We start from the raw sequence: 26,526 nt of genomic DNA, 5'->3' as shown, positions 1-26,526 counted from the left end.
CTGCAAACAGAAATGTGTCAATACTGACTGACGCCTGTAAGTATTTGTGTACAGAAGCTATTTTCAGGGTATTAATTGCCAGCTGTGAGTTCGTGATCACCTGCAAGTGCCATTAACACCCTGTAGCGGATGTGACTTAGCAGGTAAGATCGTTACAGCTGGAGAAAACAAAACTGCTTTTGCTTGTCTTTTTGCTTACATGTGTTGGGTGCTCAGAACTGCGTGATCAGAGACTCGGCCGTGAGATTCGTGTGAGGTGCCCGTGGTTGTGGTTGCTGTGGGAACCACGGCGCTGAATTTCGAGGCACGGAAACGCCGCCGTTCTCAGCCGCCGCTTTAACACCAGTCTGCGTTGTTTAATATCGATTATGAAATTCAGGGCATAAAAACAAAGTGTTCGTGCACTTCGTGTTTCCTTGTAGTCGCTGATGGGATCACACTGGATGTATTAGGTGAATAAAATCAGCTCTTCGACTCTCATTACGAAAATAATTCTTTGTAAACAAAAGGGGACGCAAACTGAGAATGCAAACCTCTACCGCTGGTGTAATCCCAGGCTTTTCCACCCCCTGCTCTGCTGCTCGCCCAGGGGCCCTGCTGGGCAGCCCGAGCCCCCAGCCCCGTGCCAGGGCCGCAGGAGGGAGGCTGCAGTGCCGGCAGCGGCCGCAGGGTGCCCCTCCAGGGCCGGGGCTCGCCAGGAGCATCCCCAGGGCTGGCCGGCTCCGCAGGGCACCGGCACAGCAAAACCCCGGTCGCTTTTCTCCGTTTCCCCCAAAAGCCACCCTGCTGAGCGGGGCAGATGTAGTGCCCAGCAGCTAAACGCCCTTCCAGCTTTTGGGAGTCCTCGGTTTCCTGTTGGGAAATGTAATTAATGAATCACAGAATCACAGAATTTCTAGGTTGGAAGAGACCTCAAGATCATCGAGTCCAACCTCTGACCTAACACTAACAGTCCCCACTAAAAGAAGAGCTGCTCTGCTCTTCATCCTTTGGTAATCGCTCGCATCGAGGCTGGAAGTTGCAGCCAGGCCTTTCTAAAATAACCCGGGATGGCTTGCCATTTATACTGCGCTGTGTTAAGTAACTCCGTAAAGCCTTACGCCTGGCATTTTCCATGCCTGGAGTCTGTTTTAATCTTCAAACAAATCTTGTCACTCGTGCTTTGAGCAAGCAAGAAATGAAACTTCCTTATTTGCTCAGGAGTTTTTCATATTCCATATTTTGCTGAGGCTTTTGCTTTTATTGTAGCCGAAGTTTGCAGTCGGGGGATTAGCAGTGACTGGTGCTAACATTTATGGCCCTGGTGTTTGCATTCCGGGAGTGGAAGCGTAGAAACTGCTGCTTGCAGCTGATCTGAGCCTTCATGTTCTTTCTGCAAAAAGGACTCCTTGCTGCAGACAGAGCCAGGAGGAGCACCGAGCCCTTGTGTGAGCCTCACGAGGCTGCTCTGAACTGGATTCACAGCATCAGTGAGCAGAGCACTTTGGGCACAGGGACACGGGAGGAGCGATGAGCTGAGCTTTGCTCTCAGCAAGTTCTGCTCCTTGTCACCGAGAGACGTGGCAGCTGCCACCAGGAGCAAATGTTTGGTCAAATACGTGTACTTCATTGGTTTTACACAACTGACCCCTTTGTCACTGACATCTGAAATTTGTTGCTGCCTCCTCTTCTTTGGGAGAGATGAGCATTGGCTGAACCCTCCTGGCTGAATGCTTCTTCTAATTAAAGTCTAGATTCGAGTAACAGTCAGTTTTTGAGGTTTCCTCTGCTGTCAGAGCTGTGTGAATCTCTCCAGACAGGGTAAGTGCTGTTCTAGCTGGGGAAAGAGTACAAGTGCTCCAGGGCCCACTTGAGTGTCTCAACACAAGTCTGTGGTACAGAGCTTGGCAAAGGGAAGGCGTCTCCTCAGTGTTAATCCTTCCACCTGGAGGGTGGCTGAGCTCAAGAAAGCACAAGACCGTAATGAATTGCTGAATTCAGAGCAGTGCCTGGGATGAAGAGGAGGGGGAGTCATCCTGTCTAGATGCTTTTTGCCCCTCAGCGCTTTCCAGACTTTCCCTTAGGGAAGAGAACACTGCACCACCAAATGCTTCCATTTTTCACCTGTGTGGCCCTTTGGATCTGCACAGGACAGACATTGCAATTGCAAGCAGCTTTCACAAGTTGTGAAGGGAAAGAGAGCAGGCACTGGTGGTGGAAGAGGAGCTCCCTGAGCTGGGGGTCATATGGATTCTCAGGCCCAGCCACAAACCTCCCCGCACTGTCTCAGAGTGGTGCAAACAGCCCTGGGGGTAAAACTGTGGCTTACAGGGACTGCACAGAAAGGCCCCTTCCTCCTCTGAGCTCTCAGGTCTCACAGGGCTTGTGGAGACCTCTATTCAGATCCTTTTGATGAACCCAGCCAAAGCCAGCTTGCAGGTCCACGTCACAAGGAGGACAAATCCAGCAGATGGGTACATGTGCTCACACAGTGCATGGTTGCATAAAGCCTGTTTCTCCAGGATACTGGGCAATAAAAGCCCACGATGGTTCACAGCAGAGACCAGATCCCACAGCTGAGGCAGCTCTCCTTAAAAGGTCTCTTTTCAGGTCAGAGCCGTACCCGGGGTGAATTCTGGTAGAATAGGGATGGATTCAGCTGAGCACAAGAGAGCTGAGGTCTCATTTGTGTACCTAATGATGCTGGTAACTTAAAATATTTACAGCAAAGGCAAACATAAAATTGGGAAGGATGAGAACTAACATGTAGGGGGAAACACATTGTTTATACCATCTACTACCTGCAGCCAGCATCTCTCATTAGCTTACTGTTACTTTTATCCTCCCCTTCTGCCCTATGACAACATGTGAGAACAACAAATATTTCAGTCTTACCCTTGTATGTCACCTGGATGATGCCATTTTCCAGTTTTCTGTATGTCTTGGAAGCGGCAACATTCAGCATTTGGACCGCAAGGCTGAGTTTCATTGATTTAACAGCTGAGTTAGGGGAAGGGAGGGGATGAAAACAAGTCCTAAATTTGGAATGAGCCAAACATAGACATGTTGCTAATGGCAAACCAAAAACTTGGAAGTCAAGCTCTGGATCAGCATGAAAATTGGTGGTTTGCTGACTCTACCTGTTGCACTCATGGCTGTAACTTGCCCTTTTCTCTTTACTAACTGCTCAGACACATGTCCTGGCTGGGGGTGCGTGGGTCTTACCGGCAGTCACCTCTCATGCAATGTTGTCTGGTGGCAGAGAAATTGAGATTTGTACTGAGAAATTCACTGGTGATACGGCAACCCTGTGAGTAGGGCTTTGCAGAGGATGAAGACAAATGAAACCAAATTCTGACTTCAAAAAGGGGCCTGATTCTCAACCCCCCCACAGATGGTGCAGGGTGGTGTGCTGGGGCTCTCCTTTCTTGTGCCACCACTGCTCGACCTTTGCAGCCTGGAGACAGAAAAAGGTAATTTCTTGCCCTTACCAAGTCTAGGCTGCACTGACCTGCTCCAACAGCTGCAGAAGCCCCACAGGCCGAGAGGTGGGAGACCTCGATTCAGCGTGACAGTAGCTGCCCCCAGAATGCAGTAACCCTTCTGCTGTTAGTGCAGAGATGTAAACAACTGGGGGCATTGGCCCATCTCTGCTATGAGTTCAGTAGCATTTTTCCAACACCTCAACCCTTTTTAAAACAGACAGCTCAAATTTACATGTATTTTTAGAATTATATCCAATTCTTTGTTGAACAAAGATGGGATGCCTAAAGCCATGCCTTCTGCCCAGCCTGGGCACCCTGCAGCCTGCTGGGGTGCAAATCTGGAACGGGCTGCCCAGGGAGGTGGTGGAGTCACCATCCCTGGAAGTCTTCAAAAAGACGTTTAGATGTAGAGCTTAGGGATATGGTTTAGTGGGGACTGTTAGTATTAGGTTAGAGGTTGGACTCGATGATCTTGAGGTCTCTTCCAACCTAGAGATTCTGTGATTCTGTGAAATCCAGGAGCTTCCACTTCTCAGCATCCCCAGCAATGTCTTGGAAACAGTGCAGTAACTCCGTCTTTTCAAATGAAATTACCACTGGAAACAGCTCTGAGGATTACAGCAAACTGAGCCTACAAAGTCCGTGCTTATCACGGTACCTTGCCCTCCCTTAGCTACCCTGTGGACAAGCAGGCAGGCTGGAGACGTCTCCAACGTGTGGGTCATGCTGGCAGTGACCTCTTTTGCAGTATTGGCTGTCAAAATGTCTGTGCTAGAGGAAGATTTTCTGGATGCCTCTCACACTGCTGCAGTACTCAGTGAAGGGGACAGGCTCCATAGGGGTCTGTAAGTGCAGTGCAGAAGAGGCGGCTTCCCCAGGTGCTCTTTGTGCAGCTTAGGAAGACTTCAGGCCACTCTCTGGCACCCTGAAGAAGGGCTTGTGCTGCTGTAGAAACCTTCAGCGTGCACACAAAGAGAGTATGGCCATCAGCAAATTTGAGCTCCCAAACCAGTGCCGCGGATTGTAGCGCAGCGAGTTGTCTGCACTGCCATGGAGTTGTACAATTTGCTGTTGAGTCTAAAAGGCACGTAGCCTCCTTTACCCATATTTCTGGGGCATACGGCAAAGGAAACTAGGTGTTAAACCATGAAGGAGCTAGAATGCAGCCCTGCTCAGCCTTGATGCCATCAGAGACAAAAAGGCCTGCCAGCAATCCCACTCAACAGCTGCGGTGTGGAAAATCCCAGAGTGGGCTGAGATTCAGGAAAAGGTACTAAATTCTGTCTCTGAGAGTGATGGGGTCTCTAAGTAGGCCATCTCACTCCGGAGAATCCGCGCAGACTGCGTGATCCCAGCACATGAAGGACAACGGGACTGCGAGAGGCAGAGCACAGCCTGAAGCCTGTCTACACTGTGCAATTAGTCATCTACTTCTGTGTGCAGTTTTGGGTACCGCAATATAAGGACATAAAACTATTAGAGAGTGCCCAGGGGAGGGCTACAGAGGTGGTAAAGGGTCTGGAGGGGAGGATGTACGAGGAGCAGCTGAGGCCCCTTGATTGTTCAGCCCCAAGCAGAGCAGGCTGAGGGGAGGCCTCATGGCGGCCTGCAGCTCCCTCACGAGGGGAGCGGAGGGGCAGGCACTGAGCTCTGCTCTCTGGGGACAGCGACAGGACCCAAGGGGACGGCATGGAGCTGGGACAGGGGAGGGTCAGGCTGGGGGTTAGGGACAGGTTCTGCACCCAGAGGGTGGTCAGCACTGGGACAGGTTCCCCAGGGCAGTGGTCACGGCACTGAGCCTGACAGAGCTCAAGCAGCGTTTGGACACCGCTCTCAGATATGTGGGCTGGTTTTTGGGTGGTCCTGTGTGGAGTCAGGAGTTGGACTCGATGACACTTACGGTCCCTTCCAACTCAGCATATTCTAAGATTCTATCTCCAGAACCAGGAGACTGCACAGAAATAGAGCAGAGTCCCAAAGAGGACAGGCTGCAGCACTGACCTCCCTGAGGGAAGGACCCACTTCGCTATTTTTTGTGTTACAACCCAAGCCTATTCACCAGCATTCGCTGCTGCTGCCTTCCTGCCCCCAGGAACCAGCCCGGCAGGTGTGGGAGAAGACCCACAAGAAAGAAGCTCCCACCCCTGGCACATCCTTCTCTAGCTGTGCTCTTCCACAGACGAGCACCCTGCTCTGCTGCCACCTTCCTCTGTCACAGTGGCCGTGACTGGTGGCAGTGGAGGAATGCTGCCGAACCATAGCAAAAGCCTCTTCCCATCTCAGCCGGTTTCATTTCTCTTTTCTGGCCTGGGGCCAGGCTGGGTTGTGGCCAGGACATTTCCTAGCCCATATTTCTGGACTAGTTGCTAGACTAACTTCTCCTTTTGCTGGCTGTTCTGCTGGCTGCTACGTGGCCTTGCTTTGGAAGGCCCTTCCATGCTGGCCAGGCCAGGGACTGTGTGAAAGAGGAAGGGCAGGGCCTGGCTGCGCACATGGGGACTGGTGCTGCTTGTGCAAGTTTGTCACAAGGCAGGAAGAGCAGGAGTCAAACTTTCCTAAGGCTCAGTCTCTTCCTGGCTGTCTCAGCCTTCTGGATGAGTCTGGCTGACGTGGAGGACAGCAAAATCTCTCTGTTGGTAGATACAAGCAGAGGAATTTGTGAGAAGATCCCCAGTTTTCTTCTCAGTGAAGTAAAGCAGTAACTTTGCACAGTGTTGTGAGAATTTTGCTGAATTTGTTTCTCTCCTGGAGAAGAGAAGGGAAAGGGGATCATAGCATCCAAGGACACCCAGGAGGACCTTCGAGCTTGCATTACAGTCATGGAGCTCAGAGAAGAACTTGGAGGAGGGACATTTTTTTCATCTTCCATGGGAATGATTCATCAACCCCATGATTATCTGTCCTGCGAGCAAGCTGCTGCTCTGCTTTTCAGAGGTCATAAATATTCAGTCAACTCAGGCAGATGCTTGGCCAGCCATATCTCTGGGGAGCCAGAAAATCTCTTGAATCCTCACCATAAGGCTCTGATATCTGTCTGAGGCACTGCTGAAAAGGGCAGTTCTCTTTGACAGCTCGGGCTACAGCCACAGCGTGGCCGCCTGTGTCAGCTGGACCAGAGCTGTCCTGTGTGCATCCAGGAGAGGAGAGCAAGGAGATGAGACCCAGGAATATTGTGTCTGAAGCTGGGGGACGTGTCCTGAAGTCTCCCTGGCTGGATAACTGTGGCCATTTCACCACCACTGCAGAAGGAAACAGCAAGGTTTTTTTATGAATCTCTTACCCAGCAGCAACCAAGAAAAAAAACGGAGTGTTGGCTCTTGCTTGGGCTGTCACACACTTGAATTTGATGTTTTCTCCCTTGGCAGAGGAGCGAAGCCGCCCTCCAGTTTGGCACTAACCGAGAGCGTCGCTGCTTCCCCCTGGTCCCCAGAGCGGCTCCTGCGGTGCCAGCTGGGCTGCCCCGTGCCACACGCTGCAGGAAGTGTCCCCAGATGATCCAAGGGAAGGAGCACTTGTCACCAGGAAGCACAGGTCTCGCAGATGCCTTTTGAAGGCACTTGGGAGCAGGCAGGGATGAAGTTCTGAGTTCCTGGAGCAGGAACGTGCCGGAAGCCTGGAGGAAAAGCAGTTACGGAGATAATAGTAGCAGTGACAATCACGAGAGAGGGGACTGAGCTCAACACAAAGACAACCCGTCGACTGAAGCAGACATCTGTTTCCGTGGAAAAAGTCTTCTGTTGCTGTGATGAGCCTGTGCCCCTCCTTGCCTTCGGGGAGCTGGGAGGAGGAGAAAAGAGGGAAAGGAGGGACAGGGGTTGCCCAACACACTGCTGGCCAGGCCTGGCTGAAGGCAAAACCCCATGCCTCTGTGTGCACATATGGAAAAGGGCTTCTGGTCCATGGGCAAGGTTTTCTGAGCGGTAACCCCATCCACTGTTCCCAGATACCTCTATGGCTTCTGTGAACCTCTGAGCCAAGCTGAACCTTGTCAGAGTGGCAGGGTGAACACGTCAGCAGAAATCCTAATGCTCTGCAGGAAACAGCACAGCAGGCTTGCAGGTCTTGTTGCTCCAGAGAAGCACCACCCAGGTGGTCGGGAGGGGGAATCAGTTCCTGGGACCCACCACCTCTGCCACAGGCTGCCCCATTTGTAGCAATGCCCTGCTGCGCTCCAGAGCTGAGCCCTTCACGAACTGAGAGCATCCCCAAACACACCCGAGCTCCTGACACGCTTGCCAAGGGTTGCTGCCTCCAGCCTGCACGAACACCAGGACAGCCCAGAGATTAAACAATATCCTTTAATAGGAACACCGGGCGGCCGCTTCTAGCACAGGCAGAAAGGAGCATTCCCCATTCAGAGCCTGCACGCGGGAAGCGAGAGCACCGAGGGGGGACCGAAATGCCCTGATTTGGAAGTCTCTACTAGAAAGGCGGCCGTTCCCTGCGCCTGGGCCAAGGGAGATATTTTTACTCAGAGTCTGCTCAGTGTAGAGACGCCAGCCCGCGCTCCTGGCCCCGATGAACGTGACTTTGACCTACGGCAAGCGCGGGAGCTACCGCCAGCTCCTCAGCACCTCAGCTCTTTGGGGCCAGGGTTCGCTGACGATGCCACCCGGGGGGCTGCAGCCCTCACCCTGCACCTCGAGGGGCTGCCCTGCTGCTGGGGGCCCACTCCCCATCCTACACATGGTGGGGCTGGGAAGGGGGATGCTGAAGCATAAACAGGCGGCGTGTTTAAAAATAAGCTGAGAAAACAGCGAAGCAGGAGGGCATCGCTCCCGTTTCCATGAGAACGAGGGAAGGAAGCTGCCAGGAGAGCCTGGCTCCGGCTGTGGGTTTCCTACCGCGCTGTCACGCGCTGATGGGCTTTCTCCTTGGCTCGTGCCTGCTTTTACCCCCTTTCCTTATTCGGGCTGCTGAGGATGGAGCCTGGCTGCCATCCCCATACGCTGTAAATGCTCCTGCCAGCCCCGAGCCCTTCTGCTGCCAGTGCCAGCACCCGGACACGAGGGGTCCCACGGCCCCCAACAGCCAAAGCCCCAAGGGCAAAGCACAGCCCCTGAAACTGGGGGCTAGGAGAGGGCCAGGTCTGCTCTGAGGTGTTAGTGCTGGGAAGTGAGGGGCTGCACCAAGCTGGGTGGTGGGGCAACGTCCCCTGTGGTGGTCTCACATCCATGGGAGGTGACCTTCAGGGGAACCAGGGTCCCCAGCCTGGGAGGAGCAAGTGGACCGTGGGGCTCTTCACCTTGCTAACTTGCTTTTTTGCAGTCTTCTCAGTTCCCACGAGACGTTCTGCAGGCATTTTCTCTTTCTGAAGGGCAGGCAGCAGGGAGAGGAAAGGTTGAGCTCTCTGGAGACCTGTGTACTTTATTTTTACATTTGTTTTTGTTTCTTTAATCTGGAGGAAGGAACAGACTAAAAGTGGCATAAATAAAAATCCAGCTAGCTGGGACAAAAATACTTGGTCAAAATCCTTGCCCGGGGCTGTGAGTGAGTTTGTGCTTGAGAGACGTTCAGCTAAGGGGGAACTCTGCATGTTAAACCTGGATTTATTATTTTCTGTAGTCCTGGAGAAGAGGAGTGACCAGGCTCCAAAGCTCACCTCCAAAGCTGAGTGGGAGGGCAGAAGATCACATCCAGGAGGGAGGCACCAAGAGCCACCCTCCCTGCCCAGCCCCAGCAGAGGAGCTTCCTCCACTGCAAACAGGGATAAAGATGTTCCCAGAGGGCTGGTTAAAAGCCTGTGTGCTGCTTTGCAAAACCTGCAACCTTACACAGAGGCATAGGACCGTTATTACTGGGCCCAGCATCAGCTGAAGGAGTGGTCTTGTCTTTTTCTCCAAGCCAGAGGCTGGGGTTTCACAGTTGTTGATGTCCCCAGCCCTGGGGGTTTCCTTCCCGCGGGCCAGGGTCACAGCCCGCAGAGCCCAGCTGCTGCTAGTGGGGGCTCTGTGGGGTTCTGCCTTGGAAAGGAAAGGGAAGAAATTACTGCTAAGCTGTCAGGGCTTCTCAAATATGCCTCAGCTGCATGCTTTGTGCAGGGTGGAAACGACAGGGCTTAAAATAAATATATATTTAATCTTCAGCTTATTTTGCAAATATCCTGCAGTCTGGCTTGATAAGAGCCTTTCACTACAGTTTACCTTTCTGAGAGGCTCACTTCTGAGGCCCAAAATATCCCCAGAGAAGACTTGCTGGGAAGCTGCAGCCACTCGGACACGGCCATCGTGTCCCAGCCTTGTCGCAGCCAGCGCTCGGGGGCTTTCTCGGGGGGGGGAGAAAGGCAAGAAGGGACATGCCGGGCAACAGCACGTGGGGGATTATGTGCCAAGTTCAAAGATTAGTGGTTCTTTTATTGGGTTTTCCCCTAAGCTCAATATTAACTGATGCTGAATGGCCCGCACAGAAGTCAAAAGCAAAGATTAATCAAGGCTTAGCGGCGGGGGCTTGTGGTCGGCAGGGCGGTGGGGCTGAGAGTGCAGCAAGAGACAAAGTGCCCCCCTTCTCTTGCTGGCACCTGGGAGGATATTTCTGAGCATCTTAGCAGCAGACACAAGTCGTTTCATCCCGCTTCCTGGTGTTCTGAGCCTTGCTAGTAACTGTTCAGCCTGGAATAGCTCTGGGTTTTAGAAGTGCCTTTCATTGTTTCTCTGTATCTTCTGGATGTGCGTAATGCAAAACCCTTTTAGGTAAATGGACACGTGTTTTCAGTGGGTTAGCATTAACTTAAAGTGAATAAGCAGAACTGAAAGGCAAAGCAGCAGGGCATTTTAAACAAATCTAGAGGATGGCTCTCTGGAGGAGCTGTTCATGCGTAGGCTTCACTCTTGAACTAAATTGTATGAAAAATCTCAGCGTGGCCACACCAATGGCAAGAGAAATGGAGATGATGGAGAAAGAGGAGGAGGGTGCACAGGTACAGCAGGCAGCGATGGCTGAAAGAGCACACAGGCTAAATGCGAACATGTGTCATTGCTGTTTTTAACACTGCTTATATAAAAGTATTTGGAAGAGGCGCACTGACCATCTGCTGCCTGTGCCCCTTCAGGGGCTCCAGCTGACCAGCCACTCGCTGACCTTCCTCATAACCACTGCTTGAAGCCTGGTTTTTTTTTGATCCCTTGTCAAGAAAAACAAAAAACAAACAAGCAAAACCACTGAAACTTCCATTTGCTTTAAAAAAAAATACAAAAAAATGGTGGGCATTTGGGGAGAGCTTCCTTTGAGACTGCTGCCCCCAGCGCAGTTTTGTGATGCAGCCCATCATCGTCACCATCCCTCTGGTGTCCAAGCAGAAGGGTTTTTCTCAACAACCCCCTGCTCCCCAGCACTGCCACCACGGGTACACCTGCAGGTATCTGCAGGAGTCACGGAGAGGCTGGGACCAGTGCTGCACGCCCAGCTCTTATTTTCACAAGCAAAAGCAAAGTTTCTGAAACCAGCAGATCCCCTCCCCGTGCTGATGCTGCCCTTGTCACCTCACTCAGCCCGGGTAGTGGCACACACTGCTGCCCCCCAGGGCAGGCAGCTCCCTCCGTGCTCAGCTGCACGGGCCCATCCTGCTGACAAACCCCTCTGCAAACCACAGGGCTCATTGCAAAATAGGTAAACAAATAAATAAGCAGCCCAATGAAAGACCAAACCAAACCACCAAGCACCAGAGGACATGCAGCTTACAGCTCGCGGCTGGACGCGTGCCCTGCGCCCCACTTCACAGCACCCCACGGGGGGATTAAGTCAAAACGAGTGCTTTAGCAAGATAAAGAGGGGCTAGGGGACACCTCGGCAGCCTTATTCTGCTCAGGACTTTGTGAGAGTTGTAACAAGTCCTCAAACCTCTCCCGAGGATTTCTTAGGATTTGGGAAATAGGATTTGGGGTGTCTTAGCAGGGGCCATGCCAGAGGGACAGAAGCAAGGGGCTCCTTCCAGCTCCGCATTAGGATGCTTTGCCTTAAAAAAAAAAAAAAAAAAAGCCAGGTCTTACCCAGCCGTGGCGAGGAGCAGACTCTCTGGGGCCATGGGTGTTCGGGCCCGCTGCAATCCTCTTCCCATGCAGGTTCCCACGGGTATCTCTGCAGTCAGCTCTCCCCGGACAAGTCCCAACTCGGAGGCTGTTGCACAGCAGCGAGCCGACCCGATGCCACCCCTTCTCCAAGGACGACCCGCATGGCCCCACCAGCCTCCCGCTGTCTGTCCTCCCTTACAGGAGGGCTCTGCCGAGCACCTGGCCCTGCTGCCAACCCCAGGCACCATTTGGGGTGGTTTGGGGGATTTCTGAGCACTCGGGGTGCTCCAAACAGGAGGCAAAGCATCCAGCGTGCGTGCTAAGCACCCCTGCCAGACTCGGGTAATGAACACAGATTTTCAGTTGCATTACATTCCCTTTCCTGCCAGGGTTTCACTCATTCCTGAGTAATCCAGGAAAGGTTCACTAGGCTGAAGCTTTTGACTTTCAACAACAAAAACCTCGACATTTCCATTCGTCTGGGGTCTACCAGGTACCCTTATCCCCTTGCCCAGGTGTTGAGCAAGAGACATTGCTCCACATGAAGTTTTATAGGGGCTCTCATGCTCTTGCTCACTGCTAGGAGGAGGAAAACAAACATCTGTGCTAGGTTTGGATGTGTCTCTGTTTATTTTTACCCTGTCTGCTACATGCAGATTTTCCCCAGTAATCGCTGACTCCAGCCTGAGACCACGCTGCCTATTTAGTTATCAGCCCCACACTGCCATGTCTTCCCACCTGATGCTCTCAGCCTGGCTCTGGGCAGCCTTTGTACAAAAAAAAATAAAAGATGATCTTTAAAACCCAGGCAAAACCCAGCATACTGACACAGCACCTCCAAAATCCAAGTGCAGAGCCAGCCGTGGCGTTTCCCCACTGGGCCGTGCCGCTACTTGGAGCTGGCTGGGAGGTTTTGAAGGCGTCATTTCTGCCTGGGGAGCTAAATCCCAACATGTCAAAACCAGGGGAAGAGGGGCAAGTGATGCAAGAGCTTGTTCTGAACAGGCTCATCGCGACGTCTGGGGCCGTGGGGTGTCCTCCTCCGGCACAGGAGGCTCCCCCCTCATGTCCCTCATGGGGACAAATAAACCCGCACGGGGTGGCGGAGATGTGCCCTGTCCTGCTGGAGGAGGGCTGGATCCACTGGCCGTGTGGGCTGTGCCCAGTTAGGAACTGGAATTTTTTTTTTTTAGGAGACAGGGGAAGGCAGAGCAGCCAGAGGAGCCTGCTGACTGCTCCTTACCCGGGGCGAAAAGCGAAGCAAGCAGGAGATGAAAAGGCTGCGACGCCGTCTCCGTTCCGGCAGCGTGCCCTGCCCAGCACGCCACCACGCTGCTGTGGGTTTTGGGGGAGGAATCGCTCCAGCAGCCCAGCTCCAGCTCGTCCACGTTGCGTAAAAGACGGGAATAAGCTGAGGGCAGGCTGGAGCCTACACTGCCTCCCTCCCAGGTGGGTGCCAGGGCCGTTAGGCAACAGCACCTTCGTTTTCCTGCTAAGCTTAATGACAGATTAATTACGCCAGGCAAAATGGAAAGCTGGAGGCAAGCGCTGCCCTGTCCCCAGCTGCAGCTGGCACATGGGCAGGGGTGACCAATAATCAAGCCACCTCGCTGCAGCCCTTGTTTTGGGGAGACAGAGGCTTCAGCCACTTCAGCCACCTCGGTGCAGAAGCCTGGAGCCTCCCTGCAGCCCGGGGACCTCCCGGTGGAGCCGCTGTCCCCTGCTGGGCTTGGGGCACAAGGGAGGCTGCGGGCAGCTCGGCCTCTTCCCGTGGGGCCGGGAGCTTCCCGTGGTGTGGCAGCGCGCCCAGGCCGGCGCCGTGGTGCTGAGCTCGCAGCCTCCCCACCACCATCCTCCAAATGGCTGTGAGTCCACAAACGGGTGAAAGACCAGGAATGATTTCCCAGTAGATGGCACAAAAATGTTAAAAGCAGCATTTATGGGCAGTCTGCTGCCAGTAAGTGTAATCGGAGAAGTAAATGGCTGCCCAAATAGCTGCGTTTCTCGGGGAAGTGTCCTGGGAACGCAGCAGGCGATGTGCTGCCTGCTCAGCAGCAGCAAGAGGAACGGGGTGGCTCACCCTGCATCCCGCTGCTGGCATCGCCCAACCTGCCCCAGGCAGCTGCAGCTGGGCACCTGCTCCCAGAGGGGAAAATCCAGGAGAAAAAAAGGGATTAAAAGGGAGACATTCCCTTGAAAATGTTCTAAAGCCGGCGTGCGTGTTTAGACGGGAGCACGTGTGAGGTTGTGCAACAGGGCAGCGCAACGGGAGCGCGTTTCAGCCAGCAGCCCTGCAGCAGGGTGCCAGCAGCCACCACTGCTCCCCAACCTGCACGTGAAGTAAGTGCAGCCCGAGCCTCCGAGGGGAAGCCCTGAGCTGCCAAACCCTTGGCAGAGAGCTCCTGGAAGGGCTCCTCCTGCCCGGCTTCCCACCCCCTCGGCTCATCAGCGCTTTTTTGGCCAAGAGGCTGGCTGATGGGTGACGGCACCGCCGCTGGGTGATGCTCGGTGTGAGCTCACCCAGCCCCATGGCCCTGCCAACTCTGGTTCCTTCCCAAAAGCTGTGTGTCACGGCTGCTGCAGCAGCAAGGCTAACTCAGCTCCCTGTACAAAGCACACCAGGCACCACCAACCTTCCTCCTCTCCCCCTGGTTTAACGCCGTGGCATCTGTGACACACGACGGCTTGCCACAGCTCTGCAGCTGCCCGAGGCAGGAGGAGTGACCACTGCACACAGACAGCAACATCCCAGTGCCCCATGCCAGAAACCCAGGGCATGACAGGGAGCAACGAACCAAGCTGCACCTTGACAATTTTAAGACACAGGAGTGGAAGGTTGAATTTCTCTCTTGATCACCTTTTTTTTTTTAGCAAGAGCCAGCGGGGGCAGAGCCCTGTGTCCAGCCTTCTGCCGTGCCACGTTTGTGCTCTGGAGCATTTTCAATCACTTGCTGCAAGCTGAAACAAAAACACAGAGGGAACAACACAGCTAAGGTGGTGGGTGGCAAAGAAAATCAATTAAATAAAGAAATGTTTTCTGGTTGGGTTCAAGCATTAAAGACTAGCTTGCTGTTTGCACCATAATTTGTTACCAGCTCCAGCTCCCACCTCAGACTGTGGGGACCCAGGTGCTCAAACCAGAGCTGCAGCAGCTCTGATGGGCTAAGGAAACAGGATACACGAGGTAAGACAGTTTTATTAGTCCAAGTGACATAAATAAAAAAAAATAGGCAAGTTTTCAGGCACCTCCTTGCATTAGATAATTGCTGACTGCAGTAACAATGCTGTGTTGAAGACAGCACTAATTTAGTGGTGCCTCTCTGATTACACGATGCAGCACCAGCTGTTTGCTGGGTGTCCGTGGAACAGTGACACGAAGCACAGCGAGGGGGATCGAAAAAGTACACAGAACTAATCGGCTGCTTCTGGCACCATTTTCCCTCCCCGGCTCTTGCCAACCTTGTGGCAACTCAAAAAGGACTCAGCACAGATCAAAATTCCTACATGTGATCTCCTTCACCCAGCTAAATTCGAATCATACAAAAAGCTGCATTTTAAGACAAAAAAGTCTCATCTGAGACATTCACTCAGCCTTTAGCTTACCCCAGCCAGAGCCATCACTTCAGCTCAGCGACAGCACGCAATCAGTGCCTTAGAAATATCACAGCTTCTACAAAAGCAAGCTTCACTTATCTCCACAAGCCTACATAAAGCTGCTCCCTGTAAAGCTATTTATCAGCCTTTCAGCACACTCCCTCTGTAAACCCCAGGTGCTGAGAAAGTGCTCTGCTTCCCAGGTCACATGAGCTGCAAAAGCTGTTTTTCCTTAGGAGTCCAATGCTCCCAGTTTCGGGGGGGGGGGGAGAAAAAGTTGTTCTTGTAGATTAATAAGGTGGGTATTCCACACAGCAAGCACACGTAGACTGCTCACAGTCCCCCTGGAGAACAGACCTACTTGATGCAACGCTACAATTTGACACCACAGAGAAGAGCCTGAGCTTGCAAGCCAGACCAGGGCCGGAAAAAAAATATTAATTTGGTATATTTTAGTTGACTGTGCTGTTCAGTTGGCTCAGACCAACAAGAAATAGCTGAAGAAAGCAGTGCTTTTGCTGTTTTCCTGTAACGAGCTTGCAATCCCCATCTCTTCCTTGGTTAAACCCAAAGACCTCAGATAGAAGGATCATTTCAGTCTGAGCTTCCCCTCACTTTCAGCCCCAGAAGAGCAATTAGCATTTACACCAAGCTTCTGCACATCTCCAGAGATTAAAGGATGTGATCTTTTCGCAAACTAGTTGAGTGGAGGTATTATTACAGGCTGAGGTCTGACCTCAGAGCATTGCCCCGCAGCCCCAGGAGGACCTGTCTCTGAACAGCAGCCCTTTGTACCCAGCTCCATTTCCCCTCCCTTCCAGGAGTCAGTCTGGCTTGCCCTAGTCAGGCTAATAACAGTTTACGCTTGCCATGAGCAGATGCACAAGCTGAAGCCTCCGAGGTAGGGCAGGTTTGGAATGACTCATGTTTAGCACTAGTTCTCAGGTTTACAGCAACTGCAGTCATGTTAAAGGCTCGCTTTTGACACTGCTGCAAGCACACTCAAGCAAATAGACTGCAGCAATGCAGCCAGGAAGGTGTGCAAGCACACAAAAACAGCCAGCTTAGCATAATTAAGAAAATCAAGCCCCTTAAGTCTCAGAAGACATTCAGTTAACACATCTAACACAGCATCAGGCCAAAACAACAGTTTATTTCATTTTCAACAACATCTCAGCCATCAAAAAATAAACTCTAACACAGATGGATGGAAGACTTCTCTACAGTGTAACTAAGTGGGCTCTGACCCCAGGGGTTTGAATTGGAGTGACATTTTATTATTCATCCAATAAGTTAGGAAGCATGAGAATAAAGTGCTTTATTTCTGAGCTGGTATGAGGTCATCAATGGACTGGCCTTTCTCAAGGCGTTTTTCCATCTCAATGAGCAGCTTCACACCATCCACCACCATCTGCACCAGCTCCACCTCAGAGAAGCCAAGGCGATCAGCATTGGAGACATCAAACACTCCTCCGACAGCAGCTGTGTCCACACCACCTGGAGCAAGAGGTTTAATTAGTACATGACCACTGCTTGAGCCAGTAAATCTACCTTTCTTCCCTCACCAGCCTGAGGTGGGAGCACAGCAAGACAATTCTCTACAAGTTGCCACCACCTCCTCCTCCCTGCAGGGAGATAAAGCTACATGTGACTAAACATGAGCCACTTTGAGCACACCATTAGGTGAGCTTTTTAATTCTTTTAATCCATGAGTAATCTAACCTGTGGCCAGAAGTACGTGCTGTAGCTATTTCCCAGTCACAAGTTCAGTCAGAATTCCCATCCCTGCTTGCAACAGGCCCACCAGGTCCACCTTATCTGGAGCTCAGAATACCACAGGGAAGGATATGCCTAGGAGTGCTCAGAAGCTGGATATGATAAGGTTTAAGCAAAGTATCTGCATCTCCACCTCTTCAAAACCATGACTTTAAGGCTTGGTTTTAACCATGTGCCTTCAAAGGCTCCCTTCTGGACAGTCACTGTCAGCATGAACCAAGACTTGGCTTTGGTTGTAGGCAGGCTCTCGCTGGTGCCTGGTCAGAGGCAGCCTGACACAGGCAGCACTGCACCCTCACTTCTCACCTGTGCCTCGTTTCTGCAGCCGAAGCTTCTTGAGGACCTCTCCAAACTTCTCATGTTTCCCAAGGTGTGGCAGCTTGATGTGCACACCAGCACGGAGCCCCGTTCCCAGGTTGGATGGGCAGGTCAGGATGTAGCCCAAATGCGGATTCCACATGAACTCATGGTTTTTGGACTTGAAGAGATTTTCTATCTATAAATAGAGAGAATGAATGTTTAGAGATCGTTCTCTGCCTGAAAGATGTAGGTCATCCATTAGTGCTCATTTACAGCTCCAGTTGCATAGCAACAGCCATAACATTGGAGCAGCTATTTCAGTCAGTCACATAAGCCCCCTCCATTTGGGAAAGAAAGTCACCAACAAGGGGCTTTTAAGGCCTTAGTCCTTCTCACTGCTGGGCACAAGATTAAGCTTAAGCTCCACTACAAAGTCTTAAGTCACTATCTACTTGCAAGCTTGATTTAGTGCACGTTGAATTGGCATCTCTGTTAGGATTAAGGAAGGAGCTGGTAAGGCTCAAGTTGATATCAAGACCAGATGCTGAGAAAGGCATTCAGCCTAGAAACTTCAGTCCATTTTTGTCCATCCACATTCAAGCAATTTCTCCTCCCACCCAGAGTCTCTAAAGGCTGTGATTTATAAAAACCATGCAGAGATCCTTTAAGCAGTTTAGCCACTCTGATAAGGGTATCAGATTAAGATGACTTATTCTACATTTCATAATGCTTTGCCAGTACAGACACTTTAGAGCCCTCACAGCTGAAGACCTCAGTGTGCTCCTGGAGACCCCAATTGCAAAGAAGCATCCTGTGGAACAACAGAGAATGCTCTGGCAACACAGGATGACTCCTCTACTCCCAGCTTGGAAGAGTATGTGTTATCAGCTCAAACTAGAGAAATGTTTAGCATTTACACCTACAGCTCAGTCAATATTTGCTTTACCTGTGTTAGTCCAGTACAGAAGCGAGTAAATACTTCCTTCATGTTGCCACCTTTCTGCATGGAAATAACTCTAAGGTGATCCTCCTCATTGATCCAGACAAGGAAAGTCTTGTTATCATTGTGCCTAGGAGACAAGACAAATGTCTATTTTCAATATACACATAACAGCACCAAATTACTCACTGCAGTTGCTTTCAAGAAGCCTCTTTAGTTGCTCCTTCAAAAAAATATTTTGCTTCTTTTACTCTTCAAGAAGCTAAGAGTTAACCTAGTACTTTTACCCTGCTCTTTTCATGAGGTGGTTGGCAGTGGTCTGTATCTAAACATGTCAGAATGAGTAGGAACCATAACCCTGGCTAGTGTCATGTATGAAAGCCTAGAATTCAGTTACCAGCTATTTTGGTCTTGAGTTTACAAATTTAGATTTAGTTTGGTCAGAGTTTGAAGGAGGATGATTAATGCAGACACTGACGCAGCCCAGAACACAGATGTTCATAAGAACACCACATTGACAGTGTGTAACCAAGACTTATCAGAATTTTTATCACATTGTTAGGCTGCACTTTGTACTTATAGGAGAAGTGAGGAGAATTTTCACTCTTCATTTAGAAGAAGGGCTCTTCAGAGATGCTATAAAAACCTCAAAATACCAATGGCCACTCTACCTTAGCTTGCAGCTGGTCAATATTCATCACACTAATAATTTCCCAGCCTGATTATGATCAAGAATTAACTAGCACCTGATGAAAGTTATTTATGTGCACTGAGACTTTACACTTCAAGCCTGTACATTAGTCATGCTCAGATGACAGCACTATCTGGTGCTTGCATCTGCAGGTAGGTGACGCAATCTTAAAGGTGACCTACAGAAACAAAGCATGCTTCCTCTGTGTTGAAGCAGCTACAGTAATAAGCTTGGAGTGTTCCAGCTGATAGAAACCAGCCCTTAGCTTACAAGGGAGCAAGTTAATTATGCTGCAGAAGCTCCTGAGGTGCAGAGTTCTATGTAGGTGACCCACATCTAACAAGCAGAATCCTTCTGCTCCACACCTCTGCATCGGTCAACTCATGCCATTGAGTCTCTAGAGGGGGGAAAAAATATCACTGATACAGGTAAAGCCAGCCTAGCCTGGCATCAGTGAGTTTCTGCAAGCAGAAACAATGAGACAGCACAGGAGCAGCTACGCATCCAGTACCAGGTTTCAGCTAAACCCATGCTGTGGTTTGTCTCACCTTAAGTTACTCTACACTCTTAAGATGAGAAACAAATGGAGTGATACATCAACTCTTTTAGAAGTGATCTACTTTCCTAGGCTGCTTTGGTTACTGTCTGGTGCTTCACAAACCTGTGCTGGATTGTAGGCTCTGCCTACAGGCTAGCCCAGCTGGCTTGTTCCTACCAGCCCAGTGCAGTGCGTGCTAACACTTCTCCAAATTCTGCTTTTAGATGCAACTTCCCCAGAGGACACCACAGAAGATTCTCCTTCGATTCAGCAGCATGAGCTCAGAGCCTGCCATTCTGCCCAGCAATATTAGCCACAACCAAAATTTCAAGTTTTTTTTTTTGCAGGGACTTCGTGCAACTCCTCCCTTCTGGGCATACACTCACCAGATTCCCCTGGCGTCAGGCCAATCTCGTGCCATCCCAGATGCCAGCAGCAGAGGAGAGACAGGCTTGTCGAACAAGAAGTGATCATCAATCAGCTGCTGCTGCTCCGCATCCGTCATGTTCCGCAGGGCATAGTACTTCCCCTTGAGATCACCTCCCAGACTACCCAGAGCTGAAAAGAGAGACACTTTTAGGATGGAACCAAAGATGACAAACATTGCCAGCCTTTTAGAGGCTGCATTCAAACTATCTGCTGGTTTTGGTTCCTCCCTTGCTTTCATCTGTGATGTCAATGCCTTTGTGGCACTGCAGAACTTAAGGCTGTATCAGATGATTTGTCTGCACCTTCCAGGAAGAAACAAGTCACCTTTGTTCTCTTACATGCAGTATGGGATCCCTGCAGCTGCTTAACTGTAGAAGTAAAGTGCTTTCTTCCAAGGAGAACCAAGGTCACAAATACAACAAGCAGTATTCCAGTCAAGGACTGTTACTCTGCCCTTGAGAAGTTTTGGAACGGTGACAGCATCGGTCTCCAGGAATGCACCTTGAGAATCTCCTTCCCTCTCACTTAAAGGAGGTGGGAAACAACAAAAAAACTGCAGCTAAGAAGTTCCACTGAAGACCAGAGCTCACTCCAGTCAACTGCACCCCTGGAGCAAGACTACGCCCCTAAGCAAGCTGAACCTTAATGAAAGTCAATTAAAAGCAGCCACAAAATACTGCAAATGTGACTCAAGCCCTGAAGTTGCTACATACCTGTTACATTTCAAGCTTGAGCCATGATGAACCAACCTCTTTCCCCACACACAAAAAAAGCTTTCAAGATCAGCAAAGGTCAACTTAACAGAGTCCAACTTCCCTCTGACATGTGCTCTTGCTCTAAGCTACAAACCGTAATGCTGATGCAACTGGAATTCAAACTGCTGTTTTCAGGGAGAGCTCCGTGTTCAGGCTAAGCCTTGAGGAAGGTAGCTTGTGCCAACTGTAAGGGAGCAGCTCCAGCCCAGATGTGAGTAGTTCCCCCTGACCACCCAGTTCTCACTTTACCTTCAACAGAGAGCTTTTCAATAGCCCGCCTCTCTCCTCTACTACAGTGAGGGGGAAGACAGAATCCACGGATGCTCCTGCCAGTTCTGACACGAGAGCTGAGCACGTAATTGGGATCCAGGTCATCACCACCCTACAAGATTAGGAAATCGGTGAGCACAGCCTAGTTGCCAAGTTACTTACCCTAAATAATGCAGCTCCTGTGCATTTGGGCGTGCACCTTATACTTGAGACTGACTACTCGGCCTCTGAGCAGACAGATTTGGGGAGCATTTTCTTCAGCCTTAGCACAAGTATCTGTGTAACACAACCCTTGTTCTGAGGCTAGGGCTACCAAGTACATGCTAGAAAATCAGGACACCATCAGGCCATCAGTTTTACATCTAAGACCAGCATCTGGGCTTGCTACCCTTTTAGGTGTGCAATCCAGAGGCATCAACATAAAACAAATCCTTGTTTAGGTAGCTGTAACAATGGCTATTCTATAGTATGAGACCACCAGCTGATTTTTAGTATACAAGACCATAACACAGGAAGTGTTAAGGTTTGTAACACCCCTTGATTCCTGGGAATGGGCTGTTTAGCTTGACTACAGCCAAGAGCTGACAAAAATACATGTTCAACATGTTTGGCATGGCCTCTGCTGCAGCAGCCCATCAAGCAAGTTCCTGATGCGTGCCAGGTGCCTGGTTCTACCCAGCTATTGAAACCCCACAGCAGCAAGCTCAGAAGCAAGACTGCACTGGGCACACTGATCGTCAGTCCACGCAGGGTGAAACTGAGAGGACAGGGCCTGGGCAATCAGTTCAGAAAACCACAACCAACTTTACCCAGGCCTCAGACCAGTAATTGATCAAGATGTATACCTGCAGATTACCAGCATTCAGGTCGGTCTTGTGCTGATCAGTTGGTTTGTAGCCACCGTGCCTGTCTTCAATAACTGGATCAAAGAGTTCCTTAAACACTTCATAGGATTCTTCATCGCCAGCTACGCATCCTACTGTCATTATGAAGGGATGGCCTGGAGTGGTAATAAAGTCAGAAGAGCTAAGTTTGGGTGATGTTTGGCTGTACTCCAGAGCAGCACTAACCAGGCAAGTTCTTTAGTGGTAGGTCTAGTCACTTAGAAATGCATTCTCACATAGGAGCAGCTGAGAGACCCTACATTTTACGTTTCATCCAGTTAGTCAAAATGCAGTGCTATGGAAAACCATAGCTGTTGCCATTAAAGCACACTTTTGTCAAGCTTTGGTTGAGGACAATTTTGCACAGCACATCCAATTTGACTAGCTAATTTAGACCAGCAAGTAAAACAATACCTAAACAATCATGCTTTGCTCTAAGCAAGCACGCATCACTCTGTTTGCTCAGCTACAGACAGAACTGCATTTTTGTAGCCTGCTCATAAATACCACCTCCACAAGCTTAGTTTAAGTCACCGTATTCAAAAGCACCAGTTACTTTGGCTGGTTCACACAGAATATTCTCAACACATTTTACCAGGATTATCAACCCCAGTCTGAATGACATCATCCAGGGTGAAGCCACTGGGCGTGACTCTGTCTCTCAGTTTCTTGTACAAATCCAGGGTTAGCACTTTGGCCATGTGGTTGTTGTGGGTGCTCAGGTCCGGGTACTCCTCATCGGGAGGCAGTCTCTGATTATTTAGTTGGGCCATTTTGATATTGCTAGAGTAAAAATAAATACTGTAATGTTAACACGTAAACGCATCTGCTCCCCCTTTTTTCATAGAAGTGCTACACAACATCACATATCCACTTTGGAATAGGGCAAGATCCGAGCAGCCGGGTAAGCCCACACAGCGTAAGAGAACTTCCCCCTCCCGAGCTGTGTAAAAATTAGAACAAGCTTTTTTTTTTGGTTCGGATTTAAAGTATTTAGCAGAGCAGTTACATAATTGAAGTGTCTGGGAATTGATGTGTCAGATCTCAGCAAGGAACTTGATGGAATAAGGCCCCTTTTAACACGGCCGTGCGTTTAGAGCCGTCCTGCGGGGCTTTACAAGCTCTGCCTCTTGGCAGCTCAGGAGCCTTGGGTGCTGTTGTCAAGAAGCACTTCCAGGAGCGAGGGAGAACAGATCGTTATGCGGATCTAACGGGCCCGGCCGTTACCTGGGTTGTCAACCCCAGTCTGGATGACATCATCCAGCGTAAATCCACTGGGAGTCTGTTTGTCCCTCAGCTTCTTGTACAGGTCCAGGGTCAGCACCTTGGCCATGTGATTGTTGTGGGCGCTCAGGTCGGGGAACTCATCGGTAGCAGAGTGCTTCATCTTCAGGAGGTTGTGGCTGTTTGAGAAGGGCATGGCTGACCCTACCGCAGTCACTGGGGGGGAGAGAAAGGGGAAGGCTGTCACTGGGGGCTCGGCGAGCCTCCCCGACACCCAGGGGAGGACGCCAGGCACCCAGCAAGGTCACCTTGGCTGTCATTCCACCCGTGCCTTTCACACCTTTGTTGTCACAACACCTTCCACCAAAACAAGGCGGGATAAAGAGATGGGGAAAAAAAAAGTTTTCCACCTTGCCCTGTCCTTAAACATCCCGGCAAGGGCAGCGCCGGTCCCGGCTGCTCGGGGGTGCGAAGGAGGTGAAGGGACGAGCCCGGGGCAGGCAGGGCAGCCCTGGGGGGGTCCTGGAATGGCTTGGGGGGACCGGAGGAGCGTTTGGGGGTCTGGGGAAGCCCTGAAGGGGGCCGGGGGGGCTCCGGCAGCGCCCGCGGAGCCCCGGTCGGGCGGAGCTGCCTGCCCCGCTGGGGAGCGGAGCGGTGGGAGGCGTTATACAACGGACGGCTCCCTGGGGGGACCTGGCTGGGGCGAAGCTATGTAACTACCCTGCTAAATACCGGGTTAAGCCGGCTTTACGGGGGGGCGCCGGCCGCGGACCAGCCCGGTAAGCACCTGCGGCGCGCCCCCTGCCCCGCATCCCCCATCCCGCTCCCCCCCGACGCCCTCCCAGCCGCACCCGTACAACACAAAAGGAAAAAAAAAAATAAAATATTTTTTCTTTTTTTTTTTTTTTCGTTTTTTTTTAAAGCCTCAGGACGGCTCGGCTGCCCCGGGACTTACCGAGGGCTCCGCAGCCAAAGCAAGGACCTCCGCGCCCAGCTCCGCACCCAACCGCTGCCCTCGCCGAACTGGAGCCGCGGCGCTCCTGCCGCGCCCCTTTTATATAGGGAGCGAGCCGCCGCCCCATTGGCCGCTATTTATAGCCCATTCATTCCATTGGGCGAGGCGCGGGGGGGCGGGGCCAACGGACGGTGGCCGGCCGCTGCCGAGCCGGCCGCCATTTTGCGCGCTTTGGGGGCGGGCGGCGCGCGGGGGTCGGCGCCTGCCTGGGGCCGCCCGGCCCCTCACGGGGCTGCGGGCACGGAGCCACCGCCGCCCCCCGGCAGCTGTGGGGCCGAAAATGTCCCCAAAACACCGTGCCTCTGCACAGCGAGGCGGGCAGTGAGGCTTCCTGTTGAGGCGTCGTGCCGTGGTTGAGGGCTCAGTGAGGTGTCATTATCCGCCGCCCCACAAATAACGGCTCTGTGGGGCCGGGACCGGTGTGAGGCGCGATGGCAGCGAGTAACGGCCCGCGGGGCGTCCCACAGAGTCCCCCCGTGGCTGTTGGGGTGCCCCTGGGCCAGCAGGGACCGTCACTGAGCAGCCCCAAGGGGTGGCCGCTGGCCTGTCCTCGCCTCCAGCCCTGGGCTGGCTCATTTATACCTGAATTTGGAGGTGTATTTATTGTGTAACGTGCAGGTCTCCTCCTTCTGCCATATGCAAAAAGGGAACCCTACGTTTTATTACAGTGCCTGGTTTCTCCCTGAAGACAAGAGCAGAAAGGCTGGGATTTGACCCCTCAGAAACTCACCTTAAATTCATCAATAGTTTGCAGGATTTCTCTCAAAGCTATGAGGTGGCTGAGAATTTCAGTGTTTACTGAAATAAACAAAGCGATCAACTCTCTTGATGTGCTTTTCACCTTCACATAACAGTTTCTTTGAAGTGCAACAGAATCCATGCTTATCTTCCCATCCAGATCGTGTATTTAACCAAATAAATGCAGATCTAAGTCACGGCACTGCTTTGCTTCAGATGAGTTGTGTCAGAAGACAGCAACAGAAACTCTTTTCCCACCTCCATTCTTTCAGCACCACAACCAGTACCCTCATCAAGATGGCCAGAAGTGTGAAGCAGTGCACAGAATTGCTTAGGATTAAAAAATAAATAAATAAAGCATTACAAAATAAAGCAGAGACTACCTCAAATAAAAATGTGTTGTGCTTGGCTGCCATCCACGTTTCCAAGTTACTCCAAGTCTGATACACTGAGATGCTGAGTGTACAGATCTCCGGCAGAAGTCAAAGGCGCAGCATCCGTGCAAGTCTGGTCTCTTATCTCCCGGATCAAAGAACAAATCCTCTCTAAGTCTCCTCTGCCTTTTTAACCTCACAAAGTCTTCCCCTAAATTTTACTAGTTTCACACATTGCTCATACTTCAGAATAGTGTAAGTTGCAAGTAAAACCATTCATATGCAAGTATTAAATGGACGTGAGTGTAAAATCATACCCAGAATCCTCCTAACACTTTATATTCCTTGATGATCTTGGTTGCAACTTTTTTTTTCCAAATTCACAGGGAGTTCTGATTAAGGATTTTTTTTTTAACGTAAACCAGTTATTATTTTTAATGTAGAATAATACAAATAATACTAAGAACAACTTCTACAATCATATTTTCCCGTGTTTTTCATCACAAAAACCAAAAAGCATTACCACAAGGTACTGAAGGCTCCTTTGTCTGATCCCATAATCTATTGCCACATGCAAGAGAAGCAATCACCTGTTCTTTACTATAATTGTTTTATAGATTTGTGGAGTCAAGGTTACCTCCAGAACCCAAATCCAGGGATTCATTTCTGTTGATTGGATACGCTCTTTCCCTCCCAGGCCTGCAGAACAGGGAATACCAGTCATTTTAGTTATTATAAGCCAGTAGTGTTCTCAATGTGCCATTCATTATAGCACTTCCGACACAAACAGACACCTCTTCTTCACACAACTTTTATCCGAAAAAAGACTTGTAAAGAGAGTCATGGTGGCAACATAATCAAAATATAGCCAGTGTACATTTAATAAACACTGCACCCCCTACCCCCTTTTTCTCACCATTATTTGTCAAATTTCTAAAATTCACTAAGTCAGAAGTGGCTATTACCTCACTGGGCTTTATTCAATGTTTTGAGATTTGTTGAAAACTGTGTGTAAACTGGATCCTACCTTCGTTACAGCATCCCATCCCGGCTTCCCTAGTGACTTAATTATAGATGTTGTGCTGTGTGTCAACAGCCTCTGATCAACTGTTTTATCTAGCTCATCTGCTGAGAGAATACTTTCTTTGGATAAGCCTGTATTGCCTGTTGGACTGTGATCAAGGCATCAAAATGTACTTTCCATGCTGGGGTGATATCAGTGCATACTGACTTGTAAACTACGCTGCAGCTTGGCAGTTTGTGATGGAAAGGTAGAGTGATTACTCCAGAGATCTCTGCAGTAAGCTTTAACAATGAAGAATTAAGGGAAGTTAATCATGGGCCACGAAGCTAACTTCCTAAGAGGCTTAATTATAAATGTTATGCAGTGTAGGACTGCAAGAGGAGATGGGTGTTGGCTAGTGAATGTGTCTTCTGAAATTATTCATGTGAACGTAAGATGAACCTGAAGAAATATGGTATAAACATCTTCTTGAATATCTAGAAGAATACTTCCAAATTAGGAAAT

At 50.6% G+C, this 26,526-nt stretch overlaps 1 protein-coding gene across 2 annotated transcripts; it reads right to left on the bottom strand.

Moving 5' to 3' along the window:
• Window positions 1-16,197: 16,197 nt before the first annotated feature.
• Window positions 16,198-23,946, bottom strand: CKB (creatine kinase B). Of its 2 annotated transcripts, none has more exons than XM_068682656.1 (8): window positions 23,827-23,946; window positions 22,875-23,087; window positions 21,609-21,763; window positions 20,743-20,875; window positions 19,696-19,867; window positions 18,087-18,210; window positions 17,147-17,336; window positions 16,198-16,561 (listed from the first exon to the last, which is right to left on the bottom strand). In XM_068682656.1, exons 2-8 carry the CDS (start codon window positions 23,065-23,067, stop codon window positions 16,383-16,385), a joined length of 1,146 nt encoding a protein of 381 aa, XP_068538757.1. In that variant the 5' UTR covers window positions 23,068-23,087; window positions 23,827-23,946; the 3' UTR covers window positions 16,198-16,382. The 2 variants fall into 2 exon arrangements, with proteins under 2 accessions (XP_068538757.1, XP_068538758.1); XM_068682657.1 differs by lacking the exon at window positions 22,875-23,087 and adding an exon at window positions 22,243-22,430 and having other exon boundaries at window positions 23,827-23,921.
• Between the last annotated feature and the right edge of the window lie 2,580 nt (window positions 23,947-26,526).

This window comes from Anas acuta, chromosome 5 (assembly GCF_963932015.1).
Source record: "Anas acuta chromosome 5, bAnaAcu1.1, whole genome shotgun sequence".
Lineage (NCBI taxonomy): Eukaryota > Metazoa > Chordata > Aves > Anseriformes > Anatidae > Anas > Anas acuta.
The sequence above is the reverse complement of the archived record's forward strand: the minus strand, read 5'-3'. Positions and strand labels throughout refer to the sequence as shown.